Below are 18,322 nucleotides of genomic sequence, written 5' to 3' on the forward strand. Positions count from 1 at the left end.
CATGGTCACAAGTTAGTCCATTTAATGGTTGTGCAGTGTATTCCCTCAAACCTCTGGTTCACACTCTTTTGGGTTTCAGCTTAAATAGTTGTCATGTCTGTGAGATGTGATATCAAAGTCCCTTTCTCTTCTATTCTCAGACAGTTTCATTTGACAAATCTACTCATTTTCTCACAACAAACAAGTGTACAGATATACGAGCAGCTCTGTGAGGCTGTGTAGCATCGAGTTCAAATCACTGCTGGGCTAACATCAGCATGCTAACACGCTCACAATGACTGATGTGCTCATGTGCTTAAATGTTTAGCAGGTGTCATAAACTGTATATAAAGATGGACGACATGACTGCTTCCCAAAAGTGAAGCCAAAGTGTCTTGATCACTCCCTGGTGGCTGGCTGCAGTATAGGTCATAAACCTGCCTCCTCTATGTTAGTGGATTGGACCAAGTACACATTAAATTAAGTTTTCTTGGCAGATGGTTTCTGACATGTTTGGTGGTTCCCATCACACTAATATAAGTTCGGTTTAAATTTGTTATTTTATGCTATAAAGACAAACAAAACATCATGATTGGCAGCTGAGACTGACTCACAATTGGTCGAGTACATGTGTCTGCGGGACCTTGCTACTGCGCTCCATCCCTCGATCAATAGTGAAATACCTACTTTAAATATTCAAGATGGCGGAATTCGTATCAGGGATATTTTGGCTTCATATTTGGATAATGAGAGGAAGAAGAGAAGCATTCTTCCATCTTTAAAAATGTATTTCACTTTGGACCAAACTAAAATATACACCAGAAGAAATTACCATAATTTTAAGCAGCAGAGCAATTTTGTCCTTCTTTCCTATCCTGCAATGATCTTGTAATCCCTCCGATTTATCTGACGTCCCCTTGGAGGGGTCCTATCACAACACTGGGGACCATTACCTTACACCAATTCTGTCCGTCATAAGTCTTCCTCCGACTTTTTCAATCCAATCTACAGCTCATTTACATGTATACCTGTTCTGTAAACAGATCCCGCAGGGGGACAAGACAAATAACAAATTCAAATAGTTTCCCACTAGCATAAATCAAACAGTAGATAGGACTCATACTAATCTGAGCCAAGTGTAATGTGTATGCAAGCTACACATTCAAGGGTCCTTGTGAAATCGTATCATTATTTCTCATATCACCCATATTAATTGGGTCAGCAGCTGCAAGAAGCTTGACCTTAGCGGTTGCCTGGCAACCGTTTCCCAAGCATGTATAAAAAAAGTAATGAAAAGAGGGAACTTTTCTCACTGGGAATTACATGACGAGATTTATAGTATATAACAAATGTATTAAATTTATTGGTAACACAAGGTTCAACAGACATTCAGTACACTGAGCAAACACTGAAAGGAGATGTCTGCTTTAAAAAACACAAACACACAGGAACTAAAGAAAGTGTCAACACAATAAAAAGAATGAGCAACTGTTAAGCGAGACACATTACATGACATGTATATTAGACTCTCTTCAAGTCCTAAGAGGTTCTGCCCTTTGGTTAAACACTAATATCTAATGTCCTCATAGGGCTGTAATGTATAAAAGGATAATTACAGAACCAAGAGCTGGAAAACAATTATGCTAAATAAAATGACCTCTTCACAGAATGGCCTTTGTCAAAAACAATGTAGTAAACACTTCACAAGCCTGCAGTGCACTCACACACACACACACAAACACACACACACACCATGTACTATTAAGTATTCTTTGCATACACTAATAGTCGCCTATGCCCCCATAATGAACACACACCCCTCACAGAGCATTACGTATAGAGTGTGAAGAGTGCCACTGCAATAATTATACAGTTTAACAGTGCTTTATTATAATTTATAAAACATGTAACAAGTGTACAAAAGCTATTTGAAGCCATATTTATCTCTAAACCAAAATAAAATCAGTTCTAATTCCAACTTTGAAGTATTTATAAATAATGTCAACCACTTACAATTTCCATTTAGGGTTTGCTTCAATTTAAACACGTCTCATTAATTAAAGATATTTAAGCTGTTTCTCATCTAAAAATGAAATCAAACCAAACCCCAACAGCAGCAGCAGGAGCTCTGATTGGCTCCAATAAATAGCAGTAGGCCAATCAGAGCTAGATTAGGTGGCACCCATTTAAAATTAAGATGTTGTCTTTAAAAATGGATTGAACCTTGTACTGAAATCTGTAAAAGCTAAATCAGCGGAATTAATTTCATGATAGACAATGATAATCAAAAACATAACCCCAGGAAATATCTTTAAAGTCTTCTTAGTAATTAGCATATTAGCAAGTTTATTATAAAATCATAAACCTACTATTTTTATTGTTAATCATTACTTGAGTATATAAAGCCCATCCATTTATTAACTGATTATAATCAAGCACTGTAAAACACTGTAGTATTCTGGTGGCAGACTCCAGGCTTCTCTTCCCTGTGCTGTTGGGGGAACGTTATATCGTCTGTGGGGAAACTTCAGCAACAAAGCAGGATAATTTGACAGTGAATAATGCTGCACAACATATTTCTCAGGACCGAGGTGTTTGGGAGCAGTTATTTTTAGTAGGTTACTCTTTTTAGGGAAAAGACTACAGTACATTACAGTGTATAATAATGCAGAGTGATGCAAGAGCATATATCATTCCACTCTGACTCTCAGGAGTATATACACCGATCAGATTAGTGTACCAGTAAGGTGATATAAAGTAAAAGTATTTTGTAGTTTCAATAATTTTCCAATTGTTTGGCTCGATTTTCTTTAAATTAAAATTTGACTTGGCTAAGCCCATACATTGTATACAAAGATGGACGACATGTCTCCACATCCTCCCACTATGCAGAAATGAAGCTACAATATCCCGGATACGAATACTGCCATTTTGGAGCCAGCATCTGTGCCGTAGCGATGAATGTAGCAGCGATCCACATGCTTGAATTACGAGTCAGGCTCAGCTGTCAATCATGATGTTTCACCCCATTTTTATAGCATCAAATAACTAACTAAAACAAAACCAATGGATAAAATGAACACTCACTAAAAACTTCCTAAAATGAAAGAAACCTTTGAGGAAAAACCTATTTGATGTCCTAACCATTAACATGGAGGAGGTAGGGTTTATGGCTGATACTGCAGCCAGCCACCAGGTGGCGATTGAGACGCTTTGGCTTCACCTTTGGGGAGTCATTCCGTCCATCTTTATGTACAGTCTATGGTTAAGACATATACTACAAAATTAGCAAATTTTCGTAAACAGCACAATATGTTAAAAACTATTATTTGGAATCTTTGGTTAGATATATATGTAAAGTACGCCGTTATACATGATGCACTTACATGGAAAAATTAGTAGTTTAGTAAGAGTTTAGTTGATACTTGCACTTTATGGAAAAAAAAAATCAATCTGGACACTTTTTGGAACGAAAATATTTGTATTTTAAAGAAATGGCACACCAAAGGAAAATAATTTAAAAAGGCGGCAACACATTTAAAGCCAGTGTAAAGATTAAAGCTGCAGGTTTAAGTTGTGTTTGAAACCGAGGTTTATTTTTTTACAGTAGGATGTTTCAAATAAATATTTTCCATGCGTTAACCATGACTGCAAAACTGCTTCTAAACCTTTCAAGGTTTATCTAGACATAAAGGTGCCCTGAGCTTTAGAGCAAAAGCCTTCTCCCGCACTTCAAATGCATGTTTATGCCAAGGGCAAAACCACCTTTCTCGCTCTGTTGGTATTCAGTCTTGGTGCAGCAGCCACATAAGCAATCATGAGATGCGCTCGTTTATTTGGTACTTGATCTCCGCTGATTGCATTTATTATCTCTGCAACTAATATCAAGCGAGGGTGTATAAATAGATCATCAAATATATTGATGTTCATATCATTCATATCAATCGTATCATTTCGACAAGAATGATGCGTTTAAACTCGAGAAAGAGAGACGCCACGTGAAAATAAATTAAAATGAAAAGATCTGACAATCAAACGTGGTAACAATTGTCCATAGAGTTTGATATGAAAGCATAAATAGAACATTAACAGATCATAACAGGGACATCTTCCATTTTGTCGTCTATAGTATTATAGACAGTTATAATATGTTTCTGTCTGAATCATATCATATCAAGGCACTAACTGTATCTGTAACACTGGCGTGATACGACTGGAGAAATACTCCTCTGATATAGGCACAGAAATAGTTACCATGACAAAGTTGAATTATGAAAATGCAAAACTCGAGTGAGCACCATTTAGGTATTTGCATTCTGTTTTAATTTCCATCCTGATATGGAAATTGGTGCCGTTTCTCTGGCTTTACTTTTAAAAGGTTGGTTTAGAAAAATATATCAATACAACTGCAGCAGCTGTCACATGAGCCGTGTGAATCTCACTTTGTCCTCCACTTGACTCTCGTAACAAGTTGTGTTCAACTTCTTTCTGTCGCAGCGAGGTCTTGTCCGAAGAAAAGCAGCAACTCAACATCTAGACGAGCCACATGTTGATCCCTTGCTCAGCAGTTATATAGTTAAAGTCTCATGAGTTCATAAGGTCACGGAGAGAGCTTGTGCACATCAAAAGAGACGGCTGGTTCCTCCTGGTCCGCACTGTCAATCACAATGCTTGGATGCGTCTCTTGGGTTTCCATGGAAATAGTCGAGTTCGTGGAGGGCGTCGCTCCGAAATGTGGCTCGTCCACTGACAGAAGCATGGGCGTTCCCGATCGTCTCAAACTGTCGCTCATCGTCATTTGTGTTTCCTCCGGTGTCACGCCCATTTCCTTGCTGTACTCGGACGGCGACTTCCTCTTTATCCTCTCGTACGATTTGTCTTGGTTTTCCGTGAAGGTCTCACTGTCCTGAAATCGCCCGAAGAGCCAGATGAAGAAGCCAAAAAGGAGGAACGCCGCCAGACTGGGGATGAAGGCCAGGCACTTGATGTCCAGGCTGGCTCCGACGTAGCGGCTGTGGAGGAACATGTCCCGCTCCACGTAGCTCAGGTTGGTGGCGGGGTTGATGTTGGTGGAGCGCCACTCGTAGGTGAGCGTGCTGCGGTTGAAGTGCCTGAGTGTTTCCGGTTCCTCCACTGTGAAGATCTTCTCTCCAGGCCCGACATACTGACCGTATTCGTAGGGTTTGTAGAAGATCTGGTTTTTCCACATGTTGAGATCCAAAATCAGCACGAGGAAGATGATTCCGTAGTTGAACCACTTGCCTGTAACGAGACATGTGATGTAATTATATTATAAACCAACAAGTGAGGAATAAACATACACTCACTGTACCGATGAGCGTGACGTCAACCCTAAGTGTCATGGCTTTAGAAAGCAGTGCTAGGAGGCTGGACTAAGACACGCCTAACCGCCCCTCCCATCTCTGTCTCCCTCCCACACACACAGACATCGTAAACACACACGCAACATACCGATTAGCTTGCTAAAGCTAAATTACCGAGGTTGTCAAGCTATATGAGCTTGCTAAAGATAAATTATCTAGATTTTGTTGTAATGAGCTTGCTAAAGCTAAGTCGTCTAGGTTTTCCATTTATGAGCTTGCTAAAGCCATGCACAGCTTTCCAGGTTCCCACTCACAAGTCGTGATGGGGGGCTGCAATCCTTTGAAAATCGGGTGATAACTTTTTCAAATACATAGACATCGCAAATGGTTCACTCTATGAAAGCATTGGCCCCAGGTCCAAGACAGTTTGAAACACTGGGTGGCGTTATGAGGCATATGTAGATGTTTTTTATACATTTGGTAATGAATGTGATAATAACCATTATTAAAGTGTTTCATCCAAGAACAGCCATATAATTGAAGTTAAGGCTCAAACACATTTAAGTGTGCGGTATCCCTTTAAGTCAGATCTACAATGGTAGCCCACTCCAAACAACATTTAGCCAGAGTCACATACACTGTCACATTCATTTATCAGGAGTCCCTCTCTCTTTGCATGTAGCTCATGCACCGAGACAGATAGATCCATTTGCAGGTGCTACTTCCTCTGCAGTCTCTTCTAACGAGATCACTACATTACCACCAGACAGCTATCTCCCCAGTTAGACTGATAGCAGGCAGATGTCTCCCCGGGTATATGCGACATCGCTCCCTCCCTCTCCCCCGAGATATGTTGTTAATAAGCTCTTAGTTAAACCAATCACGTTGCACAGGAGCCATTTCCATAATGCTTAATGGATATGCAATGCATTAGGTCTAACAACCTTTTGCGAATCACTGAGCGTTTGAACAGCTTAACATTTGGAACAGGAACATTGGTTTTGCCTTCCTTGATGGCCGCGAGTCACCGTGTGCACGCAGCAGAACAAGATAGAGGAACCGGGAGGATGGTTTTTAATGGGAGACACAGATGTGAAAGATGATGAGAGATGCGTCTCGCACGACAGGGAGGAATGCGATGAACAAGAAAAAGTTGCAGCGGTTGAGGCACCTGTGTGCCACATCAGCTGCTCATGTTTTATAAATGCTGTGGTTTCACCATCAAACTGTTTCCCAACTGAGGAAAGTGGGAAAGTGGAGCAGCCACAGCGTGTTCAGTGTTCGGAGTTCTACTCAGAAATAGGCCAAAGTTACGTCTCCCTCATGGACATTTTGTTTTATTTCTGCTACTTCATCAGTTTATGAATATGGGCGTTAGGAACTCTTCAGGAAAAGTAGATGAACTCGTCTTGAAACAATGAGAGGATGCTGCTCTTTGTGTGCGGCAGCCGTACCTGTGATGTGAATGTGGTACTCCTCTTTAAAGATACTCTTGCAGACGGGGAGTTTGACCTTCACATGCGTTGTTGACATCCCTGGTAGATTCATATCCAGGTCGCCCATGAAGTGAGGGAACTCCCAGTCCTGAAACACACACACACACACACACACAGGCATAAGAGATGTGGTACACAACGGTGATGCGGTAGCCTCAGCTGAAGACAACTGAGCACATTTACATAAACGCACCAACATGACCGATGTCAGCCATGTATCATACTTTATTGGATGTCGAACACTTCACTGAATTCTCTCATATTAGCTGATATTTAGTCTCTGTGGAGTCTTTTTCTACGCTGACTGGAGGTCAAACCCGGTGCCAGCTGTTGTAGACGACACTGTGTTTACAGGCTGGTGGAGTGCACTAATGTGCACTGGGAATTCAACACGTCAAAACACATCAACAGGCACCCCAAACTGACATTTAGAAGCTGCCGCTGCCCCGTGGTGTCACTTAGCTCTCTTTGCTGGGGCTGTGGTTATATTTGGTAGCTTGTGTCTTTACAGATTTTTTTTTTTTCACTATTACTAGTGAGGTAATGTCTACATGGATTTTCATGTATGCACTTTGGGCAAATCAAATTTTCCAGGTGAAAAGAAACTTTAGAGGGCACATGTTTCTAAAAAATATCGTTATATCTGTGTATCTCCAAAACATAAAATGTCCATGAGCTGAGAGAGCAAAGCTGTTTTCGGATAATTGTTGAAGAATCAGAGGGACAGTAAATCATTGAGTTTATATAAAACATAGTTAGAGACCGACCAATATGGATTTTTAAGGGCCGATGCCGATCCCGCAATGTATCAGCCTTTATATTTATATTTTTTTAAATTGGCAATGAATCCTAAAATGTTGTTATCAAGCCCTTATGATAAAGAAATGTAATTGAGGTTTGATATTTTACAGTTTAACCATAAACTTTATTATAAATAACATGAAAATAAAAAAAAAATACAATAGTACTCGTATTAAGAGAATATTTTCTGTAAAATACAAACATGAGTCCACATGTCTTCTGTAAAATAAAATGTTTCATATCAGCAAAAAGCTCTTGCCGACAGATATCAGCGGTCACCTGATATACCAGTCAGCCTCTAAAATAAGATAATAATAATTCAAGATACAGGAAATAAATTTCTGTAAGTTTGAATGGTTTGAATACAAGAGTTTGTAACAATTTATGTATGTTCCTATTTTTTTTAACCCAACATACTAGCTTGCAGCTTGTTTGTGACCTGTAAGTGATGTAAATATATCAAGAGGACACTGGACATGGTTCCTTTCATTTAAGAAATCAATCTATTATTTTAAGTAAATGCCACAATTGTTTTATTTTGCTATAAATAATAAAACAATTTCCTTGCCACTATATATTTATCATTCACTTATGTAATTGTAACCAGATACTTTGCATTATGAAAGCATGACAATTAAATGGTAAACATGCATGACACACACTCACACAGACCCATTGAGAGGGGAAAAGTAATATTTCCTTTACTGATCTAACTTAATCATCTCACAAATCAACCTACAGAAATCCATTCACCTTCAGTTCCTGCACAGAGTGTGTTGCTGCATGTAATTAGCGCATGCCTGCATCCACTATCCTCATGCGATCCAGAGTTGTCCCATGCCAATATCTATGTACAGCGTAACAGCTTGGTGATGCCCCCCTGGATATTAATTAAGGCCTCCTCTGCTCCATAGCTTCCATAGCTGCAGTAGCTGTTGCTATAGCATTACCCGGCATGGCATTTAAACCAGACACCTCCCTCCCTCACTCCCTCCCACAAGAAAATGAGTCTCTGTAACATATACAGGAAGAGTGGTTCAGCGAATAATCTATATATGTAAACGTGTACGTGCATATATACACAGTCAGCTTGAGAAATGAAGAGAAATAGTACAATTATACATAAAAATATATTTACAAAAAAAGTAAAACCCTGCTTGAAGGCAAATCCAGACAGGTCATTAATTGGGGGAATTAATTAGTTTGAGAACAACAACACCCACCTTTTCTCATGGACGTAAGAGATTAACTGTGGCACCCTGCGCTCCAAAGATGGAGGAGAATAAAGCTGTTGGGAAGAGCTGGATGCATTTTTATTGACTGGTGGAACACAGGGATGGCCGCCAGCGGATGGCCTCTGTAACAGCGCAAGTTAACTCCAACTCATAAATAACTGTAGTAAATGTTCTTTGCTGTACACTATGCAGAAAATGAGAAGGGCCCGTCGCAAACAAATCGAGTGAGTGCGCAAGCAGGGGTATGATATAGCGCCGGGTTCAAGGGAGAGGGAGTCGCAGGTTCAGCGTGGCACGCGGGGAGTCAAACGGAGATGTCAAAACAGGCACTTTGTGTTAATGTTTGGTCTGGAAACGGAGGACGATACGGTCAGGAAGGTGAAAAAAGCTGTGCCAAGCAAGACAAGGGGGGAAAAGCTTGAATATACTGTAGACTAAGCTGTTGCTACACATCTGCATAATTACAATAATTGAGTAAATGAATGAGAAAAACACCACAGTGCACAGTAATTACTGCCCAGAGCAGCCAGAATCCCTCCTTAAAATAACAAATTGTTTTATAAATAAGACGAGGAATCACTTTCACTGGTACAGCTGCTCTAACACATATCACCATGGGAATTACGACAGTGCCGTTTCTTTCCAGGTTTCTGAGGAGAGACGTGTTTGTAACACTAGAATATGTTCTCTCATGCAGTTGCAGGCTCTCAGTAATTAGCATAGTCAACAGAGTGTAAACGTGTATTTGGAGGACACCAAATGTTCGTCTCGCAACGAGCAATCTAATACCCATCAGCAGGGCGGAGTGAAATATGACCATTAAGTGTTTGGAGGAGACGAGTCGTGCTCAATGAGACTAGTCGCAGTCCAACCCACATACATGATTGGCCTGCAGCTCTGGCTCCTGACTAGTGGGCATGGGAAACAAATATTTTGCTCAATCTCAGTCTCCTCATACACAGTTATGAGTTGTCTTTTTCCCCAGACAAACACATTTACATATTCATGAGCCACTGACACAGGCTTTATTGATGTATGCTCTCCTGTGGGAGGGAGGACATTGCGAAAGGGTGAGGGGAGAAAAAAACGAGGGGAGGAAGAGAAAGCGAGAAAAACTCCAATCGTGTGAGTCATCATTAAAGGAAATAAACTAAGCTCACGGGGGAATAACGGAGGGAGAGGGTGAGGTCATCGCCAAAGCCTGGGAAAGTGGGTGGGGGGGTGGGTGGGGAGCGTTGAGGAGTAAACAACAGTTTGTGTATCTATAGATGAGTTGGTGTGAGTGTGTGTGTGGGTTTGTGTCCATGCCAGCTGAAAGTGATCAAACACCCGTCTCATTGCTCTGTGCCGCAGTGGCCCATTGATGAATAGGATTTTGGGAGGGGCGGGTGTTGGGGGCTGGCAGGATGGGAAGGGGAGTAAGCCAAGAAATGTCCCAGCTTTTTTTTTATTTTAATTGGCCACAGGGGAGCGGTATACCTGCATGACAATGAGAAGGTCGAAGACCAAGATAAAGGAGGCCAGGAAGGCTCTGGAGACCTCATCGCTGGGCAGGAAGCCGCGGTTCAGGTGGTCCCAGCTGATCCAGTCCGTACTGATGACCAGAACCACCACCGACGTCAGAGAGAAGAGCACCGCCCTGCAGGAGAGGAAGACGAGAGGAGAGGAGAGGAAGAAGAGAGGAGAGACATAGGGAGAAAAGAAAGGAAAGGACAGATGAAGAAGAAACAAGAACGGGGGAGGAGAGAAGTGGAAGGAAAAGTGAGAAGAATAGATGAGAGGGAAGGAGAGGAAAGAGAAAGGAGGGGAAGGAAAAGGGAGAGGGAGAGGGAGAGGAAGTGAAAGAATGGGAGGTAAGGAAAGAAGACAGAAAGGGGAAGGAATGGAAGAGAGGAGCGGAGAGGAAAGGGTAAAAGATGAAATGAGGAAGGAAGCAGAGGAGAGGACAGGATAACCAAGAAAGGAAAAGAGGAGAGACAAGGAAACATAGATGAAGGATATGAGGAAAGAAAAAAGAAGGGGAAGAAGAAAAGTGAAAGGAAAAGGGAGGACATGGGAGGACATGTGAGGAAGGAAAGGAAATGAAAGAAGGAATAAGCAAGGAAGAAGAGATGAGGGAGAAAAAAAAGACAGAAAAGTACAGATGAAGAACAGGAGGAAAGAAAGAAGAAAGAGGGAAGGACAGATGTGGAAGGAAAAGAAAGAAGAGAAGAGAGGCAAGAAAAGGAGAGAGAGCAGAGGGGAGGGAATGAAAGAAAAGAGAGCAGAGGGAGAAAACAAATCTGAATGACGTGAATTAAAAAGTACAAGACCTTGAATAAAACATGTATAATTGTATAACTTCAATCTGGATGAGGTGCAGAGTTGATATTGTGCATCTCAGAAGACAAACAACCCTCCAACGTCAATTACAAGAGGAGATAAATCAAACACGATTCACTTTCTCTTCTCACCGGCTCATTGTATCGAACCACCCTTTTACCTGCATTTGAAAAATGGCTGTGGATAAAGCTTCCAGGAAGATGAAGCTGCAGAAAGGAGAAACTGTCTGTATGCAGAGACAATGCAATTCACAACCGCTGCTGCACACATTTCCATGTATTTACATATTTAACAGGAGCCAAAATGTTTCAGTCACCTGCATCTGCCGTTGAATTTCTGCTTGTTTATGTCACATTGCGGTAATTCCGCGTTCGCTGTTTGCTGGCAAATTCCTCAACCGTCTTAAGAGCGGCACAAAGACAAATGTTGTAGTGTTATTCTCCGCTGTGTTGTGTCTCAATGTCACCCAGCGATTACTGTGGCGTTTTGGATCCCAACGCCACACGTCGGCTGGCGGCACTGCAGATAGCGTGTGCCAGCTCTTATCCCATTTCAACTGTTAGACAGAGAGAAGTTTTGGGGGATTTTATTATTCCACATGGACATTCTGTCTTTGACCGGGACCCCTCGGCTGCATATCGACGAGACGCATACCAGCGACACGTTCTTTAATCATATTTCAAGCTCTGAATTCCAAATGATAGCTCTTCAAATCTGGCATTGATTGTGACAGTGCCAGTTTGCGCGTCCGTCAATAAAATGAAGGGCTGCTGAGAAAGTCGCAGAGACAATTTGTCTGCTTGCATTCCAATCACAGGTGAATCGATGCTACGAGAGGAAATGTTAAACGCCGGGGTTTGAGACGTCTGAGTGTGGAGTTGTCAGTGTACGAATCAAACACACGTCAGACTGTTTCAACCGCATCCTCTTCTTCTTCTTTACTTCTCACAGAGGCCCTAAAATAACCCGCCACAGAAGGCGTTAGCATGGCGTATTTGACTGACAGCAGCGAGCCGAGTGAATGAACCCTGCTGGGACCTTGCACCGACTGTGTAACACATTTATACAGAGCACAATTTTACACGGCTTTCTAGTAATGTGCATATCAGACGATTTGTTTAGCGGTTATCTAAGGGTCACGGTCCGTGGTGCGAGAACAAAAAACAAAGGCGGGGTTATGGTTCGCCTCGTGACCTTGCTGTGTCCATTGATTTTCACCCTGTTCTTCTAATTAAAGGTGCTGACACTGAGTGAGGGAAGATTAACACGGCTATTGACTGCGTGTATCCCTGCAACGGGCTGGAGGAACCATGTAACACACACACACACACACACACACACACACACACACACACACACACACACACACACACACACACAGAGCCTCATAGAAATATATATATAATAAATTCAGTGAGCTGGTAGATAGGAAAAATCGTATGTCCACGAGTTTTTGTATAATCTTGCTTAGAAACTAACAAACCAACCAAAAAACAAACAAACAAACAGACATAGTTGAAAACATAACCTCCTTGACGGATATTTGAGGTGTATAAGGTGACACGTATATACATGGGCTTAGAGACAATTATTTACCAGAAGAGGACAATCCTGTTGTTGCCCTGTTTCCAGAATCTCCTGGCTGCTTTGCCCCAGTCTGGATAGTGCTGATCCTGGAGCATCATATCTGTCACCTGCAGAATTTAAGATGCATAAAATTACTGAATTAATTGGATGTAAAGGAGATGAATCTGTAGGACAGTTAATCTTATCATAGCATAAAGAACGGAAACAGGAAAAATAGCTTCTACGGCTTCAAGAGTAAACCTTTGAAACTGATCCAACACTTTTAGAATGAGCTGGACCGTGTGCCAGCAGCATCAGGGGCTGATCTCACTAATGCACTATAGTGACTGAATGGGAGTGAATCCCTGCAGCCATTTCCCAGAACTCTGGTGGGAAACTTTCCCAACAGAAAGGAAATTAAATAACAGCAGATAAGCACCAAAAGGTTTTGGAACGAGTTACTCAACAATCACATATTGATGTGAGGGAAGTTGGTGTATGTAAACCAAAAAAGAACAGTTTTTAAATATAAGAAAGTGTTGACGTAAGAGAATTCACCATCCCACTATCTGGTTGATCGAATACATGTTAATAACACACAGTTTAAGTGCTTACATATATACATATATATGCATACATATGCTTACAACTGCTAAATAATAAACAATAATAAATAATGCATTTATTTAAACACATTAAGAATGTAGCTATATGGCTATTTAAATAATTTTATTTCCAGTATCATTAGCTACAGGCGCGCAGCACTCAACACTAGTTTGACTGCACTAAATGAACATCCTCATCGTTTTTTCATTGGAAGTGAAAACTGCAAACAATCCTGCGAGCTGCTTCCACTTCTTTTTATTCTTCTCGTTTCATGGTGTCTCAACTTCCTGCAATTGGTCAGAAAGTGCAATCAATCAATCTAAAAAAAAATTCAAACAGCGTAAATTAACCAGAACCATGGTTCAGTTTGATCCGAAACAAAACCTCCTCTTCTGGTTGGACCAAATTTTGGTGAGTTGGTCCAGACACTTGGTCTGAAGCACCTTCCACACCTGTTATTTTGGTTCGGACTAAACTGAAAAGTCAGATCATCCGAACAAAACAGGGTAGATGTGAAAGCGCCCTAATCCTTCATTTGAGACTGGGACTATGATCAATATAAATATGGTCATGTTGAGATTGTGCCTGTATTTCTTCGTCCTACCTCAGTTACTGATGTTTTCACATTGTAAACTTTAATGTCATTTTAATGATTTGATCGTAGATTTCCCTCATGGATTCAGAGATGTATACAAAAGAAATCATTCTTTACACTGTGTGGAGTAGCTGCATGCAGAGGCAAGGTCGATTTGTCAATAAAGTGCCTCACTGCAGATATTGTAGCTCGTGTAGGAAAAAGATCCTGAATCAGGCAATCTGTGAGATGTTTCTGGGATCTTGCAGCATTACAAAAACAGACACTTCCTGTCCGCTCATCTGGCGAAGACACGCTTTAAATCTGCGTAGGAGACACAGAGGTCATCTTCAAGTGCCTTGTTGAATTAATTGAATTTAAAAAAAAAACCTTGTGAGTAATTTCTGGAATCAGCACTTTGCCATGGCCTTACTTTCACTCTCTCTCTCTCTCTCTCACACACACACACACACACACACACACACACACACACACACACACACACACACACACAAACACACACACACACACACAAGCACACACCCCTGTCTCCCTGATTCACTTCCTCACTCGCTGCTTCCCTTCCAAACAGACTTCTCTTTCCCCTTCACCTCCGTTTCTCTCTCCTCCTCCTTCGTCTCTCCTTCTCTGCAGCATGTTACTGTTGAATACTAATGTGACCTGGAGAGGGAGCTTGTCAGTTTTTCTCATCTGTGTGCATGCCGGTGTCAGAGCCCCACTCCTCCCACCACAGGTAGTCCACTCCCACTGGAGCTCTGCTCTTCTCTTTATGTTGACAAATGAACAGAGGTACGTTTCTCCTCTAATATACTTTCTCCCTCCCTGTCCATCCATTGTTTCCACCGACCCTCCATAGATCACATCCACATGTTACCCTGAGGATTTGAACTGGGCTGGTGTGGAGCTCTAATGGTTGAGGGGATGGACCTGACCGAGAAATTTGATGAGTGTGTGAAAAATTGCTTTAAATTGCTTCAATCATAAAACCCTAAGGTTTTAATGAAGCTTTTTTGTAATCTAAAAACAGGATTAAAAGTAGCCACACTTGAAGCCCTGCAAAGTTTATGACAAACAATAAAAATAAACTGTGGTGGTATAAATGCTATTTTTGTATCTTTAACACCGGTGAACCAGATATAGCCATATTTGTTAGAGGGGGTGTTGGACTTGTGGGCATTGCCCATCCACCTGCGACCTGCACCCATTGGACGGAACTAGCGGTTGGTATCAATGCCCCAATGCATACTGTGCTTTATGGTCTATTCTACTCCAAATGAGACCATGATTCAAACAATGAGCATCATGCTGTATTGAAGAAGACTTGAAACAAGCGAGACCATAAACTCGTTGTAAATCAAGTGAGAAGTAGTTATTAAAACTATAAAAACGCTTTTAGCAACCATCGGTAGAGCCCTCTGCTGGTCATTTGGGGCAATACAGCTTTCTACTTCCGTATTGACTACACTTTCCGGACCCAGAGTCTAAGTCCATTTTTATATACAGTCTATGGGTGTAGCCACATTCACATGATATGGACTGAATAGTAGATGAGAGAAAGACTTATTGTATGATATAGAAATGTCATATCAGACAACACAAGATGGCTGTGTGACAGTTAGTCATGTGAGGGTTAAGTTCATGCAGGGATAGAACTGTATTCATTGAATTATAATTTCACTACCTTCAAAAACTAATGGCAGCCATGTTTGTTACCAAACTGGATAGAAGATTGATCATGACTATGATTTGGATGTTAAAGTTAACGCCACCTCCAAGTCTGACTCTAACAATTGTGGTTAAACTCAATAAGACTTGTGCTACACTGAGCTTAATGCTAATGTAACACTGCCTTTATGGCACTTTACCACAACTACCGCTGGACATGAAACAGTTAGCATCTTAGCATTCATGGAGTGTTTGAATCCACAAAACAATTTTGGAGTTTGAGGGGTAAACAGCTTTGCAGCCAAATACAATATAATTCAAATGTAATAGACAATAGAAAAAACAAACAAAGAAAAAATGCTTCCATACTGCTCGTGTGGTGTTATCCGCTAGCATCGCCACTTCCGGTTCCTTTTATGCTTAAGACATGGTGTAAATGAAGCCGTTTTCTAGTCGAATCTGAATGCCGGGGCTTCCGGACACTTGGAGACACCACACAAGCAGTATGGAGGCATTTTGTTTTTCAGTTTTTTTATTATGTTTGAAAAATTGATCACAAGTACTTCAATTGTATTTGATTTGGCTGCAACACTGATTACCCCTGAGACTCCTAAAGTGTTTTGAGGACTCAAACACTTCCCCCACCCCTCCATCGGCATAGTGGTGAGTAGATAATAAGTGAATTTTATTTTCCCTTAATCCTGCCTCCTCCGTGTTAGTGACTGGGATATGTGAAAGTACATGGCTGCCATTTTAAGTAGTTTTTATCACACTGTTATTTGTCCAAATGTTTTTTTCTGGTAAATTTGGTTTAATTAGGTATTTAATGCTTTAAAAACGGGGTGAAACAGACTGACTTATGATTGGTCAAGCGCTTGTAGATCGATGGACATCTTGTCCATCTTTATCTACAATCTATGGTTGAGACAACTTTTTAAAATTTGAGTATTTGGTCTTTGGTCTTTTATTAAATGAAAAATAACCATGTCTTCTAAGTCATGTTTTAAAAAAGTGTTTTTGTATATACTTTTTCTTACAAAAATCTAAAATCATGTTGGTATATCATATTTATTTTTGGTGGGCATTAATATTACCCACTGGAGAAAAATAGTTAATTTAGTGTTAAATCTGACATCAGAAATATAGATATCTTTACGTTATCAACTCACGCTGCCACCTACGCTAAAGATATTACTTTATGATAATATGTCTTTGATAAAATAAGAAATGTTTAAACATAAATGTCAGAACATTGTGATATAAAATTAAATCGCTCTTTTAATAGATGCAAACTTCCCAGATGTTAACATAAGAGTTGGAATCTCACCATCCAAGCAGTGACAAAGTCTCCCATCCACGTCCCCACGGCAGCAATCTTCATAAAGCTCTCATTCCTGATGCCCATGTACTCTGTCACCATGTGAGGCCTGCAAGGACAAAGACCCAGAGTGAGAAGGACATAAAACATGTAGTGTGGGTTATGAGGCAGGCAGAAAAGGAAGGAAACACAAAGGGCCAACAGAGGCAGAGTCAATGCAGGTCGAAAGAGAAACGGTCACCGCCGCTAAGTATCATGATGCTAGTTGTCAGAGCCAATCAATATCAATCTAATCCTGTGAAAACAATGAGCGATGGCTCCCCCTTCCAAAAAGCCCAGAGGATTGTAAACAATTTACGGCTGCACAATGGAATTTATGCAGTATCACCACTTTCATTTGGTCCTGCAGTGTTTTCCAAATGATCTATTTGTTTGGCAAATGTGTCTCATGTCTCGTTGATTTCAAATCAACCCGGCTGACCCAATGAGATCCCTCCTGTTCATGTGCTGGATCTGAGTGGGCTCGCTTAATCTCAACCGCTGCTGCACAGAAGCGAAACACTGACTGAGCCAAAACACCATTAGAGGAACAATCTCACATACAACAGTGTCTAATAAGAAATGACATGCTTTCTCTGTGGAGTCCTGGCTACGCCTTCATCTCTGTACAGTAAGTGAAGATGAGAAGCTTTTGTTCGGCCCCGCGAACCCACCCACCCAACAGACACCCACCCAACACACACACACACACACACACCACTCCATTTTCTCCAGGTAATAGCACGGGGAGGGAGGAGAAAGTGGGTCAGTCGCCTCCTATATGGGACTTGTGCCGGCGAGAGAGTCGGAGAGCAGAGGGGAGCGAGGAGGCCCGTTTGATCTGGCAGTCAGTGTCAGTGGAGCAGGTGGGCGCCTCTCACCCCCCACAGGTCACACTCATGAATATAATAGATGGCGATGGATAGAGCTCTGGCTGTGGCTTTCATGGGGTCGTATTTGAAGTCAATGGCTCCATTCGTCTTTGTTTTCCCTGGTCATTTTCTGGCCACGAGCAAACAACAATAAAAATGTTATCTACGGCACAGCGGGCTCTGGGAAAAACCTCGCCTGCAACCTCGCTGGCAGTTACTTTCATTTCCAGTCCATCTTTTAGCTGATTGCATTAACAGCCCCGTTCGGTGTGCTCTTCACTTTGTGAGGAAGTGGCCGCACAAACAAACAATCTATTGGAAGTGGAGGGTAATCCTTTAGAGCTATTAGCCATTGATTTTAAATTATACTAATTGCTCGTGTCTTTTCACATTATATGTCCAGATCTGAAAAGTATAATAAATGCTCACAGGCAAAACACAGAACAATCCTGATTAATTGTGGCAGGCCAGTACCAAAAAACGCCAACAGTTCTCAACAACCTG

General features: G+C 41.3%; 1 protein-coding gene across 3 annotated transcripts in view; it reads right to left on the reverse strand.

The window, feature by feature from the left end:
* Positions 1–1,311: 1,311 nt before the first annotated feature.
* Positions 1,312–18,322, reverse strand: part of tmem117 (transmembrane protein 117) — a 46,617-nt gene continuing 29,606 nt past the window's right edge. For all 3 annotated transcript variants that reach the window (XM_035157516.2, XM_035157517.2, XM_035157518.2), the window contains exons 4-8: positions 16,917–17,016; positions 12,754–12,851; positions 10,315–10,474; positions 6,758–6,887; positions 1,312–5,241 (exon numbers count right to left, since the gene is read on the reverse strand). In XM_035157516.2, the coding sequence (XP_035013407.1) occupies positions 4,580–5,241; positions 6,758–6,887; positions 10,315–10,474; positions 12,754–12,851; positions 16,917–17,016 (1,150 nt within the window). In that variant the 3' untranslated portion in view covers positions 1,312–4,579. The remainder of the gene's footprint in view (positions 5,242–6,757; positions 6,888–10,314; positions 10,475–12,753; positions 12,852–16,916; positions 17,017–18,322) is intronic.

The sequence above is a fragment of the Hippoglossus stenolepis genome, chromosome 5 (genome assembly GCF_022539355.2).
Source record: "Hippoglossus stenolepis isolate QCI-W04-F060 chromosome 5, HSTE1.2, whole genome shotgun sequence".
Classification (NCBI taxonomy): Eukaryota; Metazoa; Chordata; class Actinopteri; order Pleuronectiformes; family Pleuronectidae; genus Hippoglossus; species Hippoglossus stenolepis.